The sequence below is a fragment of the Episyrphus balteatus genome, chromosome X, assembly GCF_945859705.1.
Source record: "Episyrphus balteatus chromosome X, idEpiBalt1.1, whole genome shotgun sequence".
NCBI lineage: Eukaryota > Metazoa > Arthropoda > Insecta > Diptera > Syrphidae > Episyrphus > Episyrphus balteatus.
Genome location: NC_079138.1, coordinates 6694156 through 6718975, shown reverse-complemented (window position 1 = coordinate 6718975; position 24820 = coordinate 6694156). Strand labels below are relative to the sequence as shown.

Here is a 24820-nt window from a genome sequence, read left to right as displayed (position 1 = left end):
CTAGGCCTTTTGAGAAAAAATCTTTAACTTTGCTAAAAAATATGCGGAGAAAATAAAAACAAAATTCATCGGTGATTTCCTTCAGGTCAAATTAAAATTCAACAAAAAAAAAATTGAATGCAAACAAAAAGTAAATATTATACTATTTCATGATATTATTATTATTAGATATCATAATTTTTGTTTTGTTTTGAAAGTGATAAAAATACAACCACCAAGCGCTTTTAAATGGTATTCCACAGACCAGTGCTTTTTTGTAACCGAACCGTGTAGCTTACTAAATAAAATGCACGACTGGGGTCGCACGTACTTGCTCTTATGGTAAAAGTTACTCTAATGTTGAAGCTTTTTATTGAACAAAATTAGGGGAAAGGAGAATGGGCAAGTTTGTATGAAACGTGGACGTTACGCGGCCAGGAATAAATTTGTTATATTTTGATGTAATTAAGGTTTACAATTAAGGTTTATTTTAAGTGCAAAATATTATTTTCTGTCATTTTCCCTGAGTCTGAAGACCTTTATCTTGAATATCCAACCACTAGAACCCAAACTATAAGCATTTTAAAACAACAAATTCAAGCCTATTTTTAGAGTTTTGTTGTTCAATTTTTTGTTACTTTGAATTGTTTGAAAACTTTCGAACCAGAAATGGTTTTATTAAAAATCTTATATTATGAGTTCTATTGGTCGGATTTTCAAGATTAATGTCTTCAAGATCAGTGAAAATGACAGAGCATCATATTTTATATTCCATATAAAAATATAAATCAGTTTTTCCTTCATACATTGAACAATGCATTAACAATACTAATACTGCATTATCTTGCATTCTTAACGCAATACAGCGAAACGTCCATAGTAAAAGTTTTTCCTGGGCTATAATTCTCTCATTTGATACCAATTTTATTGATGGCCGCTCAACGTCCAAAATGCCCATTCTCCTTTGATATTTTTAAGGAGTTTCATTAGTAGTAAAAAAAATCTGTTTTTATAATTGACTAAACACGGTTTTAAATGATCTTTTACACAAAACCAAGTATGCCATTTGATTTCCTGTATAAAAAAAGAATTTTTTGAAAAAAAAATTTCTAACATTTTTCAAAAAAAAAAAAAAATTGGAATGCAATTTTGAAGAAATAATTAATTTACACATAAAAACGAAATTTCAAAATTTTTCACTAACCCGTTTTCAAAAAATTGATTTTTCAAAAAAAAATTTTCAAATATTTTTTAAAAATCCAGAAATGTTTTTTTTTTTTAATTTTCTAAAATTTTAATATTAAATTTACCTATACACTTTTGTATGAACATTTTCGTTGAAATCGGGTTATTCAGAAACCAGATATTCAGGAACCAAAAAAAAAAAAACAGTTCTATGACAGGTACCGGTAATAGCGATAAAAAAGATATATTTTTATTTCAAAAGTTGGCTCTTACATGTTATACTACACACAAAAATTTAATCAAAATCGTTAGAGCCGTTTTCGAAAGAAAATTAGCTTTTCTATTTCCGTTATATGACCGTTACTTTTGGTCCTAAAAAAAATTTCAATTTGTCCTCTAGGGAATCACCCAAAACCGTTAACTACCAAGTTTGAAGAAAACCGCTCCATTAATTTAGGCTGTAGCTTGAGGTACACACAGACGGACAGACAGGCAGACAGACAGACAGACAGACAGAATTGCCGGACCCAGTTTTTTGGCATTCTCCATCATCGTAATGCCATGTAAAACTGTTATCTGGAGTTCGATTTTTTTTACGAATCCTAAACTTGCCCTATAGTATACCTATATATACAATACATACATGTATATTGCAAGTAAAAAACGAACGACCATTTTTGAAAAATTAATTAAAGAATTTTTTAGAAAAATTGAATATAAAAAAATTTAATTTAAAATTGTTTTAACCTCCAAACGAAGTATCTATGATATTTAATTTCTTGTTTAAAAAAGAATTTTAAGAGTAGTTTTTTTTATACAAATTTTCAAAAAAAAAAAAATTGAAACAAAAAAAATTGGTATGCCATTATTAAGGAGATATTAATCGACACATAAAACAAAGTTTCAAATAATAACACTAATCGAGACCCACTTTTTTCGCATTCTCTATCATCGTAATGTCATGTCTGATTGTGATCTTCATGCTCGTACTTACTATTGGGCAGCCGAAGCAGTGTCCCGGGGTCCCCAACGGATGCCAGGACCCCACGAGCAATTATGTATAGAAAGCTGTTCATATAAATAGACTATAACTTAGAAACCAGGGGTCAAATCGTCGCATCCGTTCACGAAACCTTAAGTGTACGACAGACAATTACGTGATATGTTAAACGAGCGCAGCGATCGGGATGACATGACGGCACGAATTTTTTCGTAGAACATGAAACAACTATGCATCTACATAGTTTATATGACAAATTTGACTTAATTCACTCCCATGTGTGGATGGTAGAGCGGTCTAAGGCGCCAGACTCAAAAAGCAATGTTGCCTTCACAGAAGGTAATCTGATCGTTCCATTCACGTGGGCTCAAGTCTTACTTTTTGGCAAGATTTTTCGTTTATTTTTGTACCTATACATATTAAGAAATTTATAAAATTTTTTGCTGAGCACCTCTAATTACTTGGTTTTGATTTTAAAATCGACTTTCCATATTAATTTAATTCGAGGTTTTTTTTTCAAATCCATGGTCTGCAATGGGGCGCACAGCTCATAGACAATATTTATTTCCTCTAAAGAAATCAGAACGCGAAGCCTGACAAAACTAAACAACGATTTCGTTACTTCAATAAAAAGAAGCAAAGCACAATTTTATTGATTCAGAAGATTTTAAACTTGACCACCGAATCAAAATCTTGATTTCAAGCAAAAACTTCAAAATCTCATTGAAAATCTGATTTCCCATTTTTTTCAGTTTTCATAATTTAAATCACGGTGAAATCTCCTTAAAATTCACATACTTAGTATTTTTTTTTTTAACGGAAATCACTTAACGATATAAATTTCCGTATGAGTTAAAAGCAGATGAACATATCAAATATTTTGAAATTAATGTAAATGAAGAGCGGCAGCAATTTATTGGTTGCTTTTTTTAGAAAAAAAAAAAAAATCAAAACAAATCACGGATAAATTATAAACCTGGAGTGAAAGCCTTTAAAGAGACACACGTCACAAAAGTTAGCAGGTGTATAGGGTCAATGTGGGTAAATGTAAACAGGGGTAAATGAAAACATGGCTCATAGCAAGCTTCAGTTATATCCCTTTGATGCATACATAAGTACAAATCGAGGACGCATGTATGTTTTAACTTATACGTCAAGCTCATTGCTGTCAAGAGAGAATTCATTCGACGAGCGTATTTTCCGTGAAAGATAATTTTTTAAAGTGCCAAACAAGTCGTTAGTCTTTCAGAAAAATTAAATATTTTTGCAGATTCAATTAAGTCAGTATAATTTGCAAATACTTTTTAGTTTTCAATTTTGATGTAGATTCTATGTGAAACAAGCAAATTTTAAAATACAGGACATTTATGTCGATTTGCATGTGTTTACATTTACCCCAGAATATTTTTCATAATGGGTAAATGTAAACAACGTATTGTGGGGGTAAATATAAACATATATTTTTGCTGAAATTATTGGTTTTAATAAAAAAAAAACGTATTTTTAGTCAATTACCATTGCCAAAGTGCCGCGGAGTCCAATTAAAGTAGCCAACACCATACATTTCAGTGGATGATGTTGCAAAATCGGTCTTTGACGTAAAAAAAAAAAAATTTGACATTCAAAGCTGCACACAATGCATTTTGGGTGCCTATATAAAGATTCAAAGGAAGAAAACAAAAACTTTTATTGGAATTTGAAAAAGTTTTTGTCAAGTACCTTCTTGAACGTTTTTCAAGTTGTAATTCATATGATAAAGAGGAATTTCTAAATTTTAAACCACCGTTTACATTTACCCCGAATTTGTAAAAAAAACACAAACATGGTGGGGTATTTGTAAACATGCCATATTTAACAGTAATTTAAACAATTTGGGAAATATTTGTTTATATTTATAAAGAAGAATTGCCATCATTTCATATTTGCATTTGAAGATACCATTCAAGTTGTTCCGTGAAAACATATAAAAATCTAAAGTCGAAAGAAAAAAAGACATGAAATTGTTTACATTTACCCACATTGACCCTACACTTGACTCAATAGAACATAAAATTATTGTGAAAATGGGTAGTAAAGTACTCATAAGACCACTCTTTAGTACACTTAGCCAGTTTCAAGAAAAAGTGTTAAATGCACATTCCCATTGATATAGATATAAAGCAGAACATTGCTAATGTGTGTGTGTGTTCTACTGGGTCCAATGCATACCTACTTTTCTGAACAAGTGTATGTATGTAGCTGTAGTTGAAATGCTCAATGAGAAACTTTTGTTTTTTTTTTCTAATGTTTTTTTGAACGCGCAAACAAACGAAACTAAATACTTTTTTTTTGTAATAATTAAAACTTATACAATTTTTGATCATAAAAATTAACAATTTTTTTACTAGCTGAGGGCCCAACGTACAAAGAAAAACTCTACAACTTATCCAATCTATTTTTGTAATTTTATGTACGAGTATAGGTATTGGAAATATCAAATAAAATAATAAAAACAATGAGAAACTTAAAAAATTGGTATAAATGCATTAAAAAAAAAAACAACAAAATTGTTTCTTTTTTTCTTATTCAAATTCAAATTCATAAACCTCGTTGGCTCTTCCACGACATTACGTAGCTTGGGTATGTAAAAGGCAATATCTTTTTCTTTTTTGACTAAGCTCTGCAGTCTAAAGATATTTGTTTATTATATTTTTCGAATATTTTTAGCCATAGCCGGTATAATGATGTTTTTTTGGATCCAAAGTGTAAGCAAAGAAAAATAGTTGTTAAATTAGAAACATAAATTAAATATGTAAACCTTCTGTATGTTAAGAGTGAAAGAGTAAGAGTGATGTTTAATGAGGACTATTTTTTTTTACGGAATGTTAAAAGGTATCTTTTTTTTTTTTAAATAATATAGGAACATGTGAACAGAAAATCACAATAAAAAATATAAGGAAATGCGTTAAATTTTCGGAATCAAGTTTTGTTATTTTCTGTTCTGATAGATATTGCGATTCAAAGTGTAATACGGCTCGGCATATCAAAATGGATGCCTTACCACTTGGCTATCTTTAACACACCATAGTATCCGATATGTTTGTGAATGACGGAAAATAAAAAAAATGTTTGTTTTTTGTTGGTGTGGAAATATCTCAGGAACCAGACCTCCACGAAACTTTAAGTTTTAAATTATACTCTAAGGATTTGGAAATTTTTGGAAATTTTTGAAAATTTATTTTTTTTAGCAACCTTGGATTTTTTGCGAAAAAAGTTGTTGTTGTTTTTACCTAAATCCAAGGCCTGGTTGCTTTTAGTGAACTCATATCTATATATCTGTAAGCCCTTGCCTTTTTTTTCAAAAATCTAAAAAAAAAAAAATAATTTGAATACCTATAGGTAAAATATGCCTGTTAACTATGATCAATTTTAATTCAAAACCTGGGGTTGAACTACGGCATACGTTCGTTAACGTAAAGTCGCCATGTGTCCCTATCTTTTTTCTAATGATTAAATAGACACAGCAATAGTCAAAACGTTAACGTATCGTGTGGGGTGATTCGACCCTTGTTTCGAGACATTGTCCGAAAGATATCGGCTTCGTAATGTAACAAAAACAAATTTTGGTTGGAGATATCTCAGGAACCAGATCTGTGAAAAACTTTTTGTTTTCAGTTATAAATAGAGCTTAGAGAGATTTTGATTTCTCATTTTTTTGGATTTGGAGGGAGTTTTAAAATTTTTTTTGCAAGGGGTAACCTGTGGATTTTTTTGGAAAATCCGGAAAACAGATTTGGAATGAATGCATAGGCCTGTTGATTAAACTCATTTCTCTTATTCAAAACATGTTTCGAGACTTTGGTCAAAAGAAATCTGCTTCGAAAAGAAAACAACAAATTTTTTGGTTGGAAATATCTTAGGAACCAGACCTCCAAGAAACGTTTGGTTTGAATAAAGCTTAAAGAGACCTTTCTTTCTTACTCGATGGATTTGGTTGAAATTTTTAGAAAATGAATTATTTTGGTAAGGCAGAGGCACCAATATTTCCCATCGGTTTTTATGGCAATCGACCCATCTCACAATGAGTTAAAAATTCAGAATAAACTCAGCATTCAGCGATCCTGAGCAAGGCATCGATATTCATACCCTTAAGGCTGCGTTTGAAAAGCGTTGTTTCTTCTGATACGACAACAACTTGAAATTTAAAAAAATCTTAATTTCACCTACATTATATCTCCAAATTTTAACCTCAAAAGAGAACGTGTCAGGAAATCTTGATCATCAAAGTTCACGCTATCAGGGCTTATCAGAATCAAATCTATCTTTTTTAACAAGAAAACAATCATTAAATTTATTAAATCCAATCGACAAAGAAAATTCCATATCTGTAACGTTTAATAAACGGCCAAAAAGGATCCCTAAAGTGAATCATAGCTAAGTGTAGATGTATACAGCTATAAGTGTGATTTAGAATTTGATTGAAATGAATAATTATTAAAAAAAAGAAATTGAATTATGATTAAAAAAAAAAAAAACAAAAATAAATAATAGAAAATCAAATTCAGTGAAAAAGAAGTTTCTTTTTGAAAGTCCTCCATTTGGTATATAATTTTTTTTTTTTTAATCTGTTGTGTCAATCAAATATTTTTTTACGAATTAAAATTATGTAGTACGAGTACGATTAGATATATAAACAAAATACAATATCAAAACTTACCCTTTGCTTTCCCATCTTTCCTTTTCGAATCCTTTATGTATTGATTGTGCTATTGATGATTCCATTAAATCAACATAACGTACAACTAATGGCGCAAATGTATCTCGTAAATGTTGATGGAACCGACCATTTTTTAAATTATCTAAATAAAGTCGAAAGTTTTAGTTTTGTTTTGTATTAAAAAGTTGTTTCATAAAAGCTTTGCTTTTAAAAGAAATTAATCATTTAAGTTAATTAAACATAAAAAATAAAATAAACAAATTAAGGCTTGAACGTAAAAAAAAGTTCAATGACTCGATATGTAATAAATTGAAAACATTTTTGTTTTTGTAATTTTTTTTTTATGAATAAACTGCGATATAGATGTTTTTACTATTCACAAAAATGTGTTTGATGTATTTTTACTTCGAGGAGCTGTCACGATATAGTTTAATTTAATATTTTGTTATTGTTTTGTTATTATTAGAAAGGACAAACAAAATTGAGAAAGTAAGGAGCAATAGATAAAAAAAAAATAAAATAAATAAATAAATTTGAATGCAAAAACAGTCCCATATCGACATTTTCATTGAAACAAAAGTCTGATAAAAAAAAGAAGATTGAGATACCCTTTCTAATTTTAAAAAATAATCGAGTCGGTAAGAGTTTGCAATAAACATTTTCAATTGGAAGGAATAAAATTCTTTGTTTGCTTTTTTATACGATAAGAATGGGGGAAGGGACCAAAAAAGACCTAAAAAAAACAAATTGATTAGGAACTCAGTTTTAGGAGAATTAATAAAGGACCAATTCTAGATCGACAAAAACGATTTTTAAATAAGTAAGGGACTAAAATTAGGTTATGATATGCATTGGCAGGGGCGTACACACCATTAGGGCAGCCAAGGCAGTGCTTCGGCGCCCCAAACGGATGCCAGGGCCTCACGAGAAATTATGTAGTAAAGAAATATTTGTACATAAATAAAACATGACCAGATCCCAAAGAAACTCTTGGGTTTCATTTATGAATAAAACATAAAAAGACCTTTCTTTTGATGTATCACTGGATTAATTTAGAGGAAATTTTTATAAATCATTTTTTTTTTTGGGAAAAAAAAGAGGAACCCGTTGATTTTTTCGAAAATCTGAAAAACATAAATTTGCTATTTTTTGGCCTAGATGCATAGGCCTGTTTCACAGTGAACAGGCTCATATATGTAAGCCAAAACTTGTAAGTCGAGACTTTATTCAGCAAATATCAAAAAATCTGCCTCTGAATGTTAAAAAAAATAATGTTTGGATACAAATAACTCAGTAACCAGATCTCCAAGAAACTTTTAGTTTTCAGTTATCAATAGAGCTCAAAAAGACATTTTGTCTGAGAAAAAAATTTCTTTTGCCTCGGAGCCCCCGCAGCTCAAAGTACGCCTCTGTGCATAGGTATTCACTTGGAAACACAAAACATCCATAGAAAGGACACAGTTACGGCTATATTATTCACTAGTTTAAAAAATACATCTGGATGTAAAGAAATGTCAAATGTCAAAAATAAATCCAAATCCATAAAATTCACTACTTAAATCCAATCTTAAATCCGATTTTTTAAATCCAATCTCGTTAAATGCAAACAAATTAAGACTGCCCTCTTGGGGTCTGTTTAACTTTACAAATCCAGATGTAAAATTCATTTTCACAGTGTTCAGTTGTTTTGTCAAGTATTTTGTGAAGGAAAAATAAAGATAAATGCAAATTATACAAAATTTATTGAATAATCACATAATTTTTTTGAGTGAACAAAAAACTAAATCCTTGGATTTATGAAATTCAGATTAATTGGATTGGATTTAAAATTAACTTTAATCCGGACTAAATTCAGACTGAATAATATGGCCGTTAAAAAAGTTAAGATACTTTTTGTTTATTGAAAAAGTTAAAAGTAATTTTTTTTTGTTCACTTTTACTATCTTCTTTTATCGAATTGCATTTATAAACAAATTTGAATCAGCAGGATGTCCTTACCTTAAATCGGCAAACATTATACTAGGAACTAGGTCGTATCACGTTCTCTGATTCAATGTAAAAACAAAAAGGGAGTAGAATAAACTACGAACACCTTTAGAATTCTTTTGGGAAACTTTCAAAATTTAAGGAACACGGAAAAAGGCTTCGACTAAAATAATTTGTTTTAATCACAATATTGGAGACAATCCAGTTTGAATTGAATTACGGGGAACGTAATTATGATAAAAAAAATAGATATTAAATTTAATAAAAAGGGAAAAATTAAGCTGTTTTTAAAGGATTCTATTGATTCATCATAGACATTTTTCAGTAATGAATTATTATAACGTTCAATTCCAGTGTTTTGTGCGACCTATCATAATACAGAACAGATTCCATCCACGTCAATAATGAAGGTGAACTGCTACAAACCAACATCTCAGTTTAACACAATATCCTTCGCAAGATGTCAGGGTCCGAGCGGAAAACTTCAATATATAAAACAGCAATGTTATAAACATAATAATTAAAACATCTAGATATTCGAAACTCTTAAAGGATACAAAGAATATAAACAAAATAACAAGCTAATAACATTTAAAGTAAAATAATTAGAGAGGAAAAGGAGGGTAAACATTCAATTTGATGTGAAAGGTTGAACATTGAAATTGTAAAACTACAACTACATTTAGAAGTTAACTTTGGAAAATATGTTAAATAAAATTAAAAATATTCTTGAATTTTTGTTTTTTTTTTTGGCTACTCAAAATTTACTTGATTTACATTCAAAGTCAAACAAAAATCTAAACATTATTTAATGAGAAAATATCAAATAAATGTTCGTTCTTGTTGATTCTCATGAATTAGTATGACCAGTCAATTATTATGAATAGAGTATAAAGAGACCCTTCTTTTGATGTCTCTAACTCGATGGATTTGGAGAAAGTTTTTTTAAAATGTATTTTTTTGACAAGGGGTAGGTACCTGTTGATTATAAACTCGCATATCTTTAATTAAAAACCAATTTTGAAACTTTGGTCGAAAAATATACGCTTCGGAATGTAAAACAAAGTAAGAGAAAAAAATGTTTGATTGGAAATATATCAGGAACCAGACCTCCAAGAAACTTTTGGTTTTCAGTTTCAAATAGATATATATATATTGTGAGAGGTATATTTCGTAAGATATTAATATATCTTCACCATGGAACGTTTTTGTCAGCTTTTAAGGTAAAACATTGAATAGAGAAAATGTTTATGGTACATTCGAATTCATGGCTGTGTTTGGCTGACAAGAATTAAATAAAAAAAAAACCCAAAACTAGAACTCATTTTATTTTTGGTTTTCTAGAACAAAATATAAAAAATAGTTACATAACTGAGAACAATGTTTTTTTTTTTTTTAAACTAAAATGACAGCTCCCGGTTAATATCTATGAATATTATTAATTTAATTTGTTTTTAATAAATTAAAAATACTTTTAAGAAAACTTTTAAAATATCTACTCGTATACTGAAGTGTTAACTTCAGATTTCTTGTAAGCTCCCATAAACCACTGGACAAATTTAGCAGAAACAAACATTGTGAACGCATTCATATTATTAATCTATATTATCTCTCCAATTTGTGTTTATAATTTATAAAAAAAATGAAAACAATTTATTTATTTTATTTTTATTTGCAACGAATGCGGTCAGTATGTAAGATTCAGTTATTGACGCAGGGTTTTTGACAGCTCCAATTCGGACATGTAAACATATTCTGTGATCTAAATTGTCTGGAAACGCTGTCCGAAATCGTTTTATAATTAATATTTTTCTGGCCTATGTTTTTTTTTTTATTTTACTTATGTGCATTTTGTTTGTTTACATAAATATAAGTGCATTTGTTTATAATAAATCCTCCTTCGAGTCATTGCACAGATTTTTGTTGTTGTTTGCTTGTTTTTTTTTTTTGTTTTTCTTACCATCCGTTCTTAAGTAATCGTTAAGTATTTGAAACAATGGAAATGAATCCCATGTATCTTGAGGCTGTTCGGATAACACACGATCCATGTCGACGGCAAAAAGGGACCAGAAGATCTCGGCATGTTCAACAAGTAGATCACTGAACCATGCAAATGCCTGTTGTTTTAATTTTGATTGTAAAAGCTGATTTTAGAATCTTTTACCAATTTTGTTATAAAGGAAAATCTAAAATTTCTTTCATTTTTCGAGAGTAAATTAAGATATTTTTTTTTTTGAAACAAGAAAAGTTTATAAATTATATAAAGAAAAGTTAAAAGAAAGTTTGTAAATAAAAAAAGAAAAGATTTTAAATTAAGCAAAAGATAGAAAATAAAATGATAAAACAGAAGTTAAATTGAAGCAGCTTTGTACATTTTATTTTGAGTAGAAAATAAGGAAAAAGAAACAATTGTTGTTGTTTTATTTATCAAAGCATGCCTTATACATAAACTTGAAGCAGGACTCTTCATATAGGACTTACGGTGCCTGCAAAACAACATTTATCTGTAACATTCTTTTGACATGCAAGGTGATATATGATGCAACGAAAATATTTAAAACAAAACAAAAACTACCTATAAAAATTAAGAAAACATTTTAATTTAATTTTTCGGCAACATTAATTGAATTCAAATGTGTATATTAAACGCTTTAAATAATTTGTCATTATTTTTTGTTGTTTTTTAAATTAAACTTAATTACATACATATATGTATGTTATTTTTTCTAAATTTTGATTTCCGATTTTTAAAGTAAATAAATTTTTGATAAATTTTAATATTTTTGGCAAGTCTATATTTACGAACAATTTTATAGGTAAGATTACTATAAATTTATGGGAAGTTAAAAATGAGTCCAAGCCATAAATGTTGTTTTATATATATATATTTTTTTTTGTCATGGAGTTCAGACTATGTAGATACATATTTAAAAACTGGGGTTTTTTTTATTATTATAATACAAGAGGTTCAACAATTCAATCTAAAAAAATATTAAAACATCTAGCTTTCAAGCGGCAATCAGGCTATATTGTGTGCTTTCAGTTTTAAAAAATCAGTAATTAATATTTTTAAATGTTTTATATATTTTTTCAATATATATATATATTAATAGAAAAAAATGTTTAATAAGTGTTTTTGCTTTTTAAGGTTTTTCTTAAAAAATAATAACTTAAGTAAATTAAATCAACGAATGCATATTATTTTGGGGTTATTGGCATTTGACGGTCGCGGTCGTTTGGAAAATAACATTGTTAGTCGTTTTTGCTCTATAATGAAAGATAAATAGCAACATTTTGGACCCTTCAAGGTAGCAAAACAAACTCTCAACAAAGTTGGAAATATGTATATTTATAGTAATACAAACTTTCATTACCTCTTAGAACTTAAATCCAACACAAAAATTAGTAAGTATCTGAATAAAAACTGTGGAAATTATGAACTACTGTTAGTACAGCTCACAAATCAGGGGCATACATACTAAGGACACCCTCATAGTTTTATTTTTTTGTCCGAACTAAGCGCACTAAACGATCCGTAAATGAGGTGTGATTCCACGTTTGTTTTGTTGATTGGATAACGAATTTGCGTCAACGTTATTTTTTTCATATATAGGTATAAGCCATACATATCGTGGGCACAACGCCAAAACCACGAATCTGCAAAATTGTAGTTTTGAGAAAAACGGCTTTAAAGTTTTGGAAACTAATGCAATCTTATGGAAACTCGTACAACGAAAATTGATAATTTAGGCTGCTGGGCAACAGATAGAGTACTGGGGTCGATGCAGTGAATAGAGGGACCGATAACAAGTTAAATGACGCATTAAAGTGAAAATGTCCAAAAATGCAGATTTGCGGTTTTGGCTTTGTGCCGACGATATAAAACAAGTATTACCAGATAATTCTGAACCATTTAAAGACCATACGAATCTATTCAGCAGTTCATAAAGAAAAAAGTCCCACAATTATATATGCCACGTGAGAATGGACTTCATAAAGTGATGTATTTCGGTGTTTTACTTTTTAAAGCCTGGTACGCTGATCGAGATAAATTTTAACTTCCATACAAATTATCGAAAAATTTTAGCCGAGCTAAAATCTATCCTATACAAATTATCGATAACTTGTATGGGAATTTTATCTCGGCTAAAATTTAGCTCGAACAGCGTACCAGGCTTAAGTCTGACCAGCTCAGCTGTCAAAAACCCCAATTTTTATTTTATTTGTTTTTTTTTTTTTCGAATTTTAATTAGAAATTTTATGTTACGAATAAAATAATTTGTTTGTCACATTTAAGCTACAAATAATGTAAGAAAAATGAAAAGTTGAAAAAACAAACAAAAATAGAAGCATACATTATTTTTTGTCGAGGAGCATTTTGTTATCATTGTGCTGCATCAAAGCTATTTTTCAATTCAAGTTTTAATATTTGTTGAGTCTGTAAGCTTTTTTAAAATTACTGTATAAAACAAAAATCTTACTGACGTGCTCAAAGTTTCAAAAAAAGCATTCTTAAATTACTTTTTTTTTTTTTTCAAAATTAAAGTAAATTAAATTATATTAAATTAAAAGCAAAAAGTGTTTCTTATACATATAAGCAAGGAAACACCTTCCCCGACCCCCCTGCGCATGAACATATCCTACAAAAATTAAATCATCTATTTTCTAAAGCTATTTGCTATATTATTTTTGTTCAAAGCATTATTACAATTGTTGTTAAAAAAAACGGAAGGAGAATTAAAAAAAAAAAAAATCAAAAATATGTATGTAGTTTGTTTTGTTTGTAAATAAAACTCTAGTACATGCCGTTGGTACTGGAGCAGTATAGACCGCATGAGTTGGCATGCAGTATCGAAATGGTGGCGGTTGAGCTGCTTGGGCATTAGTTACTTGTCCTGATCCAGAAGCTCCTCCTGATGACGACGAATTTCCAGCTGCTTGATTGGCTGCGGCGTTGGGATCATTACCATCAGCTGCAGCTGCAGCTGCATCTTTTTGATCCGGATCATTTTTGCGTAACTATAAAATGCATAGGTATACACATTCACCCAAAAATAAAATATTTATTTGTTTCATTTTTTTTTTTAAACGGATATCTACGGGAAATGTTTAGCGTTTTGTTTTATTTTTTTTTTATGGGGTGTTTTTTTCTGCACGATCAAAAACCAGTAAATTATGTCGAAAGACACAAACTAAAAATGGAATGTTTGAATGATTTTTTTTAAACTTTTTTCTTATTGCGAATCCAATTTTTTTTTTTTTATTTTATATAAATTCGGATAAAGTAAACACCTGACTTAAAATTTTAGAGATAATAACAGTGACGTGAAATAATGCCAAACGAAATGAAGATGTCTGAAATAACTATCTACAGAACAAGAGACATTTCATTTTTGTCTCCTTATTTGAAATATCATCTTGAAACTTCAAACGTAAACTTGTATCTACCTCGTGCAATAATATTACTCCCAGTGCTGAGGTTTTGAAATTTTGGAAAATTAAAAAAAAAATTAACCTGAAAACGCCATAGATTGGTAGGGCCCCACGAGAAATAATGTAGTAAATAAACCTGTTTATATAAATATAATATATAACTCAGCAACAGCTATGTCAAGTTGGCACCCACGAATGCTGATTGATAAAGGTTAGCTTAGGATGGCTCAAAATTTTTTTCGCTAGCCCATCCTTAGTTCTAAAAATGTAACAGAATTATTTTTTTCACCTTAAAAATCACAATAAATAATTTTTTTTTATTCAGTGGAAAAATTGTTGGTTTTGCACTGTGGTTCGTTTGCCCAACGTAAATTATAAAAGCACTAGTTTTTATTCTCCTCACAAAAAAAAAAGTAGGGGAGAGTGGCGGACAGTGAGACACCCTTTTTTTAAATTGGTATATCTTAGAATGTTTTCGAGATAGCTTAACGAAACTTTGAAGTTAGTTTAAGACATATTTTATCTTAATGTTGCAAAAAAACTTATAGTTAAAGAATGAATGAGGGCATCACATTGGACTAAAATGTAGAAAAAGTCAAAACGTCTCACTGTTTGAAAGGGGTGCGATCAGTGAGACATTCTTAGGTGAAAAAAAAAATAACGAAAACGTCAAATAATTAGGTAATTGACAAGTATATACTTAATTAATTTATGTTACTTTAACCCATTTATTCAAAAAAAAAAACAAAAAGCCAAAAAAAAATGAAAGAAAAAACAATACGAAATCATTTTGAAGTCATGCTAAAATAATAGATTTTTTTAAAATCTATATGTCTCACTGTTTGCTTTTTAAAAAACCTATGTCTCACTGTTTGCTTTTTAATAATGTCTCACTGTTTACTTTTTGTCATTTTTCGGAAAAATATAAAATTACAAAAAACGAGAAGGAATTCTAATTCAATGATATTTTTTTATGAAAGAACATATAAATATAATACATATATGTAAAAAAAGTTCTGTCCACTAACCAGATTTTTTTGTGTTATACACTCTTTTTATAACACTCCAAAAACTACTTTCACCTGATTTTGTGTGATATTTTACGGCGGGGGAAAATGGACAGCTTTAATTAAGTCGGGACAAAATTAAAAGACGCAGACGGGGAAATAAACGTTTTGACCCAAACTAGCGTTACTGTGCTTATTTTCAGAAAAGAGAAAAATGGATTGTCTCACTGTTTGCACCGTCTCACTGTCCGCCACTCTCCCCTACGTATACACCACAGTGTCCTTTTTAATTTATAATTTAGAAAAAGTAAGTCCACTGGTGTGGGCATTGCGCATGCCTAAGAAAATCTATGCAAACATTATTCAAAATGAACAGCAAATATTAAATGGTGTGTTAGGTGATTTCTTTACCAGTAATAGAACTTTTTAAACCTTTCTCAACTAACCTTCGTAATTCCAACAAATTACATCACTTTTTTTCATTAGCCCACAATAAGTTCAAAAATTATGACAAAAAGCACAATTTTTACACTGAAAACATTTTTTTTGATTTTTAAGAGGTTGGTAGTTTGAAAAAAGTTTGTTATCATAATTTTTGGTTTTCAGTTATTATGGAGTTTAAAATACCTTTCTTGTCTCGCTTGATTGAGAGAAAAACAATTGCTTTGGCCCCAAGGACCTGGCAGATCAACGTACACCTCTTTCTCTGTTGATTATAAGCTTAGAGAACTTTCTTATGATTTTTTTAATCGATGAAATACGAATTTTTTTTTGTAGGTAATTATGTATTTAATTTTAATTATTTCTCATTTCGTTATACTATTTTTGCATTGTATCACGTCACCGAAAATAAAACATAATAAAAACAAGAGAAATTTAATTATATTTTGTTTTTTGAATGTGCGCGACGAATCGCTGGGATTTTCTTAGTAAGATTTGTAATTTTTGTCAGCCGAAAAATCTTTTCTAGTGATTATAAAAAAAAAAAAATAATAATAATAATAAAAACTACAAAAAAAGTAAACGAAAAATTGCAAATTTGAAGCATTCCTATGGAATTATCTTATACGCACATTTAATTCTTTATTTCCCGCTCACAACAATCTAATTTTAAACAAATTAAATAAAAAATTTTTTATTACATCCATAAGGAATACAAATTTAAATTTTCTATACAAAAAAGAAAAAAAAAAACGAAAAAAAAAACTTAATGATAAATTCTTCATAATAAAAATAAAATGGAAGAACTTTTGCATTTTTAACATGCTGCTGGCTGTTTTATTCATATTGTTTTAATTTTTTTTTTTCAAAAAAAAGATTAAAACAATAAAGTGTTTCAAACTGAGAAGAATTAAAACAAAAAAGTTCCTTTTCAGATTAACAGAAAATGCAAATTAATACCTAGTAATGTTTTAAAGAATTTGTATGTATACATGTATGTATTGTATATAGCGATTCGCTCTCACACAGACATATAAGTGTTGTTTAAGTAAAATAATAATTTGTTAAAATTATATGTAATAAAATTATAAATGGAATAAAAACAAAAATAAATGTTAATGAGATTGTATGTTAATATAGACGAAAAGGATATTTTCTAGATGAGCAAGCGATATCGATACGACATAAACTTTAAAAAAAATAATTATAACTCGCTTGTATATGAAGATTTGGTTGTGCATTTCTCTTTGATAACTTTTATAGAATTTTTGATTTGAACGAAAAAAAAGTCTTGTGGCACCATAGAGTTTAGAGTTAGTACAAAAAAAAAAACCAACATCAAAAAGTTTACTAAATTTCAAAGTTGATTTTGAAGATTACCTATAAACAGTGTCGATGTTAAGAGACATTGAAAAGCTGACAATCTTTTTTATTGAAACAAGCAAAAAAAGGAAACCAGTTACCAGGCCAGAATTGTAACGATTGCCTGAATTAAAATGGCTATTTGACAATACATTAAGTTCATTATTATAAATGAAATAGCTTATGTATGCTCAAATCTCCACAATTGTAAGAAATTCGAGCAATATTAACCCTTTCGGACCCAGCGTTACTCTCATGTAACATTTTTTTTTAAATTCGTAAAAAATATTAAATTAAACAATTTTTTAGGTTACGATGGCTTAATTGAAAGATAATAATGCCTAGTTACTGGATTATTACAAAAAGTTAGTCAAATATCATACCTTTAATTTTTTTTTATCGAGAACGGGACTGAAATTCACATTTTTTTTTTGCAAAAAAAAGATATAAAAAATGTTAATGCAGAAAGTGTTTTGTTTTTTTGCTTAGAAGAAGTAGCATACATTATAGTTTCATAAAAAGTTATTTTCTCAGTTCTCCGACTTTTTTTGGTGGTCATAGGCAGTGCATGTTACTAACATGTAACATGAGAAAAACACATTAGTTTTGCTATTTATTGTTTTGGAAAATAACTTTTTGCTGTTCATATTTCTTAGTTGTGATGTTTTTGACCCGATAATACCGAAAAAACATTTTTTAATATTGATTTTCATAGCTTGGGCTCGAAAGGGTTAAAAAAAAAATATTTAATGCACACATTTTGCATTGAATTTTTTTTTTCGATGCAGGAAATTTTTTATTTGCAATAACATTTTTGTTAATGCAAAATATTTGTATTTTTTAATGCAAATATTTTTGAGTTGCAGCAAACATTTTTTTTAATAAAAATTTTTTTTATTTGCAACAAATATTTTTTTTTAATGTAAAAATATTTTCAATAAATATTTTTATTATTTGTAATGGAAAACAAATGCATTAAAAAAAAAGTATTTCTTACAACCCAGAACAGAACAGAACAGAACAGAACAGAAGAAGTAAAAGTAAAGATGAAAGTATCCATTTTCTATCAATAAAAAAAAATTAAATTAAGGCAAGTTGACATGCAAGTTACCTGCCTCAAATAGAGTTATCTAAACCAAACTATTGCGCCACAAACGAAATTCCTATTTTTTTTTTGGTTCATCTCCCTTGTTGCTTAAACACGCATACTACTATTACATTTTTTCTGCACATACCAAAGCTCACATATTTGCGCCAGTTTTTTTTAGTTATTAATAAAATTTATGTACGAGTATATATATATATATAAAGTCAAAATTCATAACACATTTATTATTCTAAGTTGTCAGATAGCGATAGTTTTCAGATTATACATTGGGAGTTATACAGAAAACACAGCAAGCTTTATGTATGTACGAGTAGTAGATATATATCATGGAAATATTTTTTTTTTTATTAATTTCGTTGTTGTTTATATAAGACTTACCTCTGCATAATGTTCTTCGTTTTGCTGCAGTAAATCCACACATAATTCAGCTAAATGTATTAGATCTTCAAGCTTTTTAGCTGGTGGCACAATCATTTCACCACGAAGATCCTCTGGAAACAATTATAAATAATGATAGATTTAAAATCTGGAAGCTCTATCACCCAGAGGAAGATAGTAAAGCTTACCTTCGATTTTCGCTTCTGATGATAATCTTGTGTAGTTGACTAATGCGGCTGTTTCTAGACTCTTCTTGATCATTTGTCTTACCTCTTCTGGTGGAACCGGCGTCACTATGTCCTTCATAAGAACCCTTTCCAGCAATGATAAAGTTGCCTTGAGAGCACCTTCAGGCCGTCCAAATGGAAAACAAAATCGAAAGTTTGTTATCTGGTATTCGAGCAGCACACGCAGTCTTTCTTTAATTTGCTGGAATTTCTCCTTTTCCTCGTGAGTTATACTACCAACACCGTCCGGTCTATTTTATTTTAAAGAAAAAAAAAAAAAAAACAAAAAAATCCCCCAAAAAATACTCTCATTAGAGTTACTTAAATTTTGTATGAAACAAAAACTGATATTTTTGTTGTCGTTTTGAAAGGCCGTTACCTATTGCCATGCACATGGCTCGCACAAAAAGCAAAAGAATAATGAATTAAAGTTGGATCAATCATAAATTGTTTTTCGGCGCGATCTAATAAATCGGACAGATAGCAAAGATGTCGGTAACATCCTCTTACGCCGTATCGTGCACAGTATTCGTCCAATACGAATACCTCTCCGGGGCTAAACCAACCCTATTTATGTGTATTGAAAATTAGTTTATAATTTTTAAAATTTTTTAAAATTCAATTGTGAATAAAAAAGAAATTTAACGAACAAAAAAAAAATCTGATGATTACTTTGGGAAAATAAGGTGAATTCGGGTAATACGGTAACCCATTTTACCCGAATGTAAAAACAAATATATGAAATGGCAAATATATAAAAAATAACTAAATAAGAAGATGTAAGTTTGTATAAATTATGTATTATTATAATTACCAATGAAGCATAAGGATCGTTAAGTCGGTATTCGAGGGTAAGATTTTGTAGAATTTTAAATAGCGTTGCATGATCAAAAGTACAAGGATCGGCACTTATAAAATCTTCCATGCCATGTTTTCTCGCTTTATCGGCATCTATTTGTGTAAATGGAAATTTTAATGTTATAGGTATAATGTATGGGTATGTGAATAAATGTAATTGTAACATTTTTGTTTGTTCGCCTCCCATTCCAGAAGATCTCAATTATTATAAAGTACAATAGCCTGATTATGGAATACGAAGTCAATCGTTAAAAATTCCATATCTCCCTTTCGACTCGCCTCGTATTGCTCAATTAAGAAATTCGAGGCGAACATTTCCAATATTTTACAACAAAGAAATGACTGTTTAATAAGTCTTTGATGAAAAAAGCAATACAAATATCTTTCGTTCGGTCGAAACAACAATCCGCCAAGAAAATCCAAGGGAAGCGAAAGCAATAATGCAAAATTTCAAATTCGCCTGCTAAAACGATCGACTTGGTATTCATGCCACAGATAAATTAGCAACGTAGCCTGTATCAAGATCCTAACTAGAAGTTGGCTGTATTTCAGCAAAAAATATGTAGTAAACATCATAGGCTTACGTTGAGCTGCCGGGCATTGATTGGGGGCAAACATTTTGTTTTCTCGTTATAAACTGAGTTATCGAAAGAAAGCTCTATTCATGATATTATGAACGACATTCGCATTTCCAAAATATATTTCCCGGAGACAGAGTAACTATGCAAATACAATTGGAAAACAAACTTCTTATTTTCTCCAAAAATAAGAACTACATATAACTTTCGGAAAAATTAAAGAAGTGGTTTTCTGATAGTCAAATGAATAATTTTATAAGTGCTCAGAAAACTGAACAAAAAACTGTAGGCAATGATTTAAAAGTTCAACTTGAATCAACTTATTCTTGCCCTAAATTTGTTAGTGGTGCATTTTTAGTGAGAATGAGATATGGTTTGAATAATTATAATGAGTATTAATGTTTATAAAATGTGATATATATATATGTATACCCAAACTACCTTAAATCTGAACATTTGGCTGAAAATATTAAATTCATTCCCAGAAATTCGGTAATTTATTAAAAGGAATAATTTTTTTAAATTTTATAATTATGTACTTAAAAACAGTTGGAGAAAAAGACAAAAATCACAAAAATCGCATTTCTTATACAACGCGATTAAAGCTTTTCTTAAATGTACAATTTATAATAAAAATTTCAGTTAATTTTTAACCTATTTCTGGGTGAAAATCTCAACATTTAATGACCAATGTCAGGATTTACCGTGGTTTTTTGTTTGTTTTTTTTTTTTTTTTTTTACAGTATTTATATATAAATAGATAATAGATATATTATATGTATTTATATATATATATATATATTTGGTTGAATGCATTTTGTTTTTGTAGGTACCTCCTTGTATTTTTGAAATAGCTGAATTTTTATCTTGTGTTACTGGAGGTGTTGGTTTATGTGATTGACCAGTAGCCCGATACATAGCCATAACCCAAAGGCTGCATTCGTTTTCATCGTCACAAGCATAAGCGATACTATCACCTTCTCGTACAGCATTGAAAAAATATCTTCCTCCATTTAGATCGATTCCAAACATTAGATTTGCTATATTTTTTTTTTTTTTTTTTTTGAAAAATTTTGTTTATATGTGTTTGTTAAGAACTTATTTTTTTCGTTTCTGAATTAAAAAAAAATATATATATATATTAAATATAATTTTACCACTAGCTCCTTCAATATAATCTACAGTATATCCATCAAGTTGCATCATCTCGGATGGCTCAGGTTTTTTCTCTTTGTAACTGCACATAGCAAATGTGTATTGAGATACTTGCACTAAGACGAAGTAGCGTTTTTTCCATTTCTTCCACACAGTTTTGCCGATAGCGAATAAATAACTTGAAAGATATTGGAAATTTTAAGCATATTTTGCTTTTTTTTTTGTTTTTTTTTTTTATAGCATTTTAAAGGAAGAAATATCTTAAAACATACCCGCAATGTTTCATATTGAGTGGCCTCTCCATTCGACATGCGACCTTTATTCGAAGATCCTGATCAGGAAGATTTTTCGGTACTGTCATTCGATGCCATTCAGGTGACTTCGAAGACAAAGGCGTTGGTTTGATGATAAATTTTCCCAGTTCTTTATCTTCCAAGGCTAGCATGCCGGGATTTTCCGTATATAACTTAATCTTTACTACTGGCAGAGGGTGTGTCGTTGTAAAATCACCTTGGGTGTCCCACCTAAACAAAAAAAAAAAAAAAAAACACACGAGAACAGAAACTAGTATCTAAGCATTTGTCAAATAAGTAATAATTTATAAAATGAAACTCACATCGGTTTTGAAGCTTCAGCTTGATCTGTTTGAAGTTTCTCACCATTTTCAACTTCCATCGTGCAGTAAACTATACGATTTGGTGCTAATGATTTGAGGCCTTTAACTTCCATAACAATTACTTCGAGTTGAAATGTCAAAACCACATCTAGTTTTGATAATTGTGCATCACTATCAGCTGAATCACCCTCAAGCTTAGACAAGGATCCATGGGATCGCAGAATCATTTTGCTAAATATTTTAATCCAAGTAATTTTACTTACATATAGAATATATAATATAATAGAACATAGAATATTTTTGAAATAAAATTATAAAAAAAAAAAGAATTAAAATTATGTATATAATTATTTATTTATGCAAAGTTGTAATAATATTAATCTCTCCCCATTAAAGTAGGTAAATGGCGTTTTTCTTTTTTTTTTTCCATTAGAGCAGATCACGGAATTGAAAAAAAATCTGTTTATTTTTTCAGCTCAGACATGTCGGACCACAAATTGCTAGCTCTGAACATTATCGATTTGCTCAGGATAAAACGACTGAGGAAGCAAATCGAGCGAAAAGCTGAGCGAGTCTTATTTTTATAGTGAATTAAAAATTGATACCCAAGACAGTCGACCGTCAACTTTAGGTAAACAAGAAAAATTGTTAAAAGGTTTTATAGGAAATGAGAGTTTGACATTCAAGTATATTTCATACTGAATCTGAAAGTTCTGCTCTGATCTGATTTCTGATAGCTCAGAGATTTCCTCAGAGCCAAAAAAAGAAAAAAAAAGCATACGCTTTCTTTTTCACGGCTACTTAACTCATCTTCCCACTGTGTAGAACAATGACGAATTTTTCTTCATGAAGAAGAAACGGAACAGATATGGAGAAAAATGATAATAATTGATTATAAACCATGGATGGGTTTATATAAACTTAACTGCCCAAATTCATTATTTATTTATATCCTCTTTTTAAGTTTGATTTTAAATATATATTGAAGAAATTCTTAAGTAAAAAAAAAAAACATAATATAAGTTTATGAAAATATTGTGAATACTTACAAAAATGATGGTGTGCTGTAAAGTTTAAAATACATTTTTAGTAAGGTATTCCAAATTTAATATTTTTTGTTATAAAATTAAAAAAAAAGTTGAAGCAGTTGAACACAAATTTTATTAATAGGTAATTAAAAATAATTAAATTTGAAGTATTAGTATTTTTGTATTTAATGATCTTTAAACGTTAATTTGTATTTATTTTTGGCGATGTTTTACTTTACATAGCTTTATTTCTACTTATCGGGGGTTTTTGATATGATATAAGCATGAAATGTATCTTTAGCAGGTGCGAACGAGATCAATGTTCCAAAAATGTTTTAACTAAATGAGTTCACTGAGACCTCATATGTCATATCTGTATGTAAACCAAAACCATATTTCGAGACTTTAGTCCTCCGATATGATACTTCATAAAGACCCCCGAATAAGCTGAATAAAAATTTGAAAAAATATACGCGTGAAATTTATATATATATAAATTTATCTTTCTTTGAATTGATTTAAAATAAAAAAGATCATCAAAGTCCAAATTTTTTATTTTTTTTTTAGTTTATAAATGATTAAATAACGTCACACATATTTAAAATTTCTTTTTGAGTTTACTAAAAAGCGTTTTATAAAATGAAATTATGCATGAGTATATATTATGTAGGTATTCAAGTATAAATGTGTAAATACAAGATTGAAATGAGTTCTTTTTCTTTCACATACTCAAATTATTTACTTCAAAATTAAAATATTAACATTATTAAACAATCGTTATAAATAAATTTATGTACTAAACTAAAAGTCATAATAATGACTGCCTTTTCGTGATAATAAATGGACTGAAAGTCTTTGACTCATTGGTATTAACCCTTAAAAACTTCATTTCAAATAGACAAAATTTTGGAGATTTTAAAATTTTTTTTCGGTTCCCTTATCATTTTTTAAAAAATATTACACTTTCGTAAAACAAAAAAAAAAACAAAAAAATCTTCATAAAAATAATAATTTCAGTGCTTTACACATACAGAGGCACTCAAAGCCTAATACATTCATTTGTATTTTAGCTGCATTTCTAGAATGTGACTATTTTTGGAATGAATATAAATTTACTATCAGCCCTATTACGGTTATCAAAAATCATTTGATTGACAAACGATAGCAACTATCAACGAAAATACCGAATTTATGTATATTGTTGATGTTTTACAAATATCGCATTGATATTTGACAAGCGTAATACGGCCCTATGGAACTAGCTAGTGTTTGACTAGCGTTTTTCGAGATCTAGCACTATTCATAATTCATACAAAATTCAAATCAAAGACTACCATATTAATATTAGCTATGTCCCATTGGAGTTGGTAGACTTCTCATGATCATGAGTAGATGATAAATAGATCTAGTACTATAATTAACATATGATCTTCTATTGGAAATTGTGTGGTTGGTAGTATTAGATTTCAACTCATTAGTAGACTACCACCTCCAAAGGAACGCGTCTATTATTCAATACTGAGGACTATTATAGTGAAGGGGTTTTAGTCTTTGAAAGATGTGTCTCATTCATCAATTTATGATAGACTAGAAACTAGATAGACAAAAACCATTCACATGTGATTTTTTTTAGTTGATTTCAGCAATATCTTTTCATACGAGTATTTCTCAGTTTATGATAAATAACAAACTAATTACAAATATTTCTAGGCAAACTCATACTTAATTTATAATTTTGCTAATCTCGATTTAAAAAAAATACCTTAGAAGGAAATTGGCTCTG

At 29.0% G+C, this 24820-nt stretch overlaps 1 protein-coding gene across 10 annotated transcripts in view; it reads right to left on the bottom strand.

The window, feature by feature from the left end:
- Positions 1-24820, bottom strand: part of LOC129920494 (calcium-dependent secretion activator) — a 42953-nt gene that overhangs the window by 4905 nt on the left and 13228 nt on the right. For 7 of the 10 annotated variants that reach the window (XM_056001744.1, XM_056001749.1, XM_056001751.1 and 4 more), the window contains exons 10-22: positions 23059-23073; positions 22010-22240; positions 21666-21917; positions 21396-21571; positions 21072-21278; positions 19617-19753; positions 19182-19369; positions 18764-19053; positions 18576-18688; positions 13653-13865; positions 10807-10963; positions 6861-7002; positions 4750-4830 (exon numbers count right to left, since the gene is read on the bottom strand). In XM_056001744.1, coding sequence (XP_055857719.1) covers positions 4750-4830; positions 6861-7002; positions 10807-10963; positions 13653-13865; positions 18576-18688; positions 18764-19053; positions 19182-19369; positions 19617-19753; positions 21072-21278; positions 21396-21571; positions 21666-21917; positions 22010-22240; positions 23059-23073 — 2202 coding nt within the window. The remainder of the gene's footprint in view (positions 1-4749; positions 4831-6860; positions 7003-10806; positions 10964-13652; positions 13866-18575; positions 18689-18763; positions 19054-19181; positions 19370-19616; positions 19754-21071; positions 21279-21395; positions 21572-21665; positions 21918-22009; positions 22241-23058; positions 23074-24820) is intronic. The other 3 variants (XM_056001753.1, XM_056001750.1, XM_056001754.1) reach the window with 3 other exon arrangements.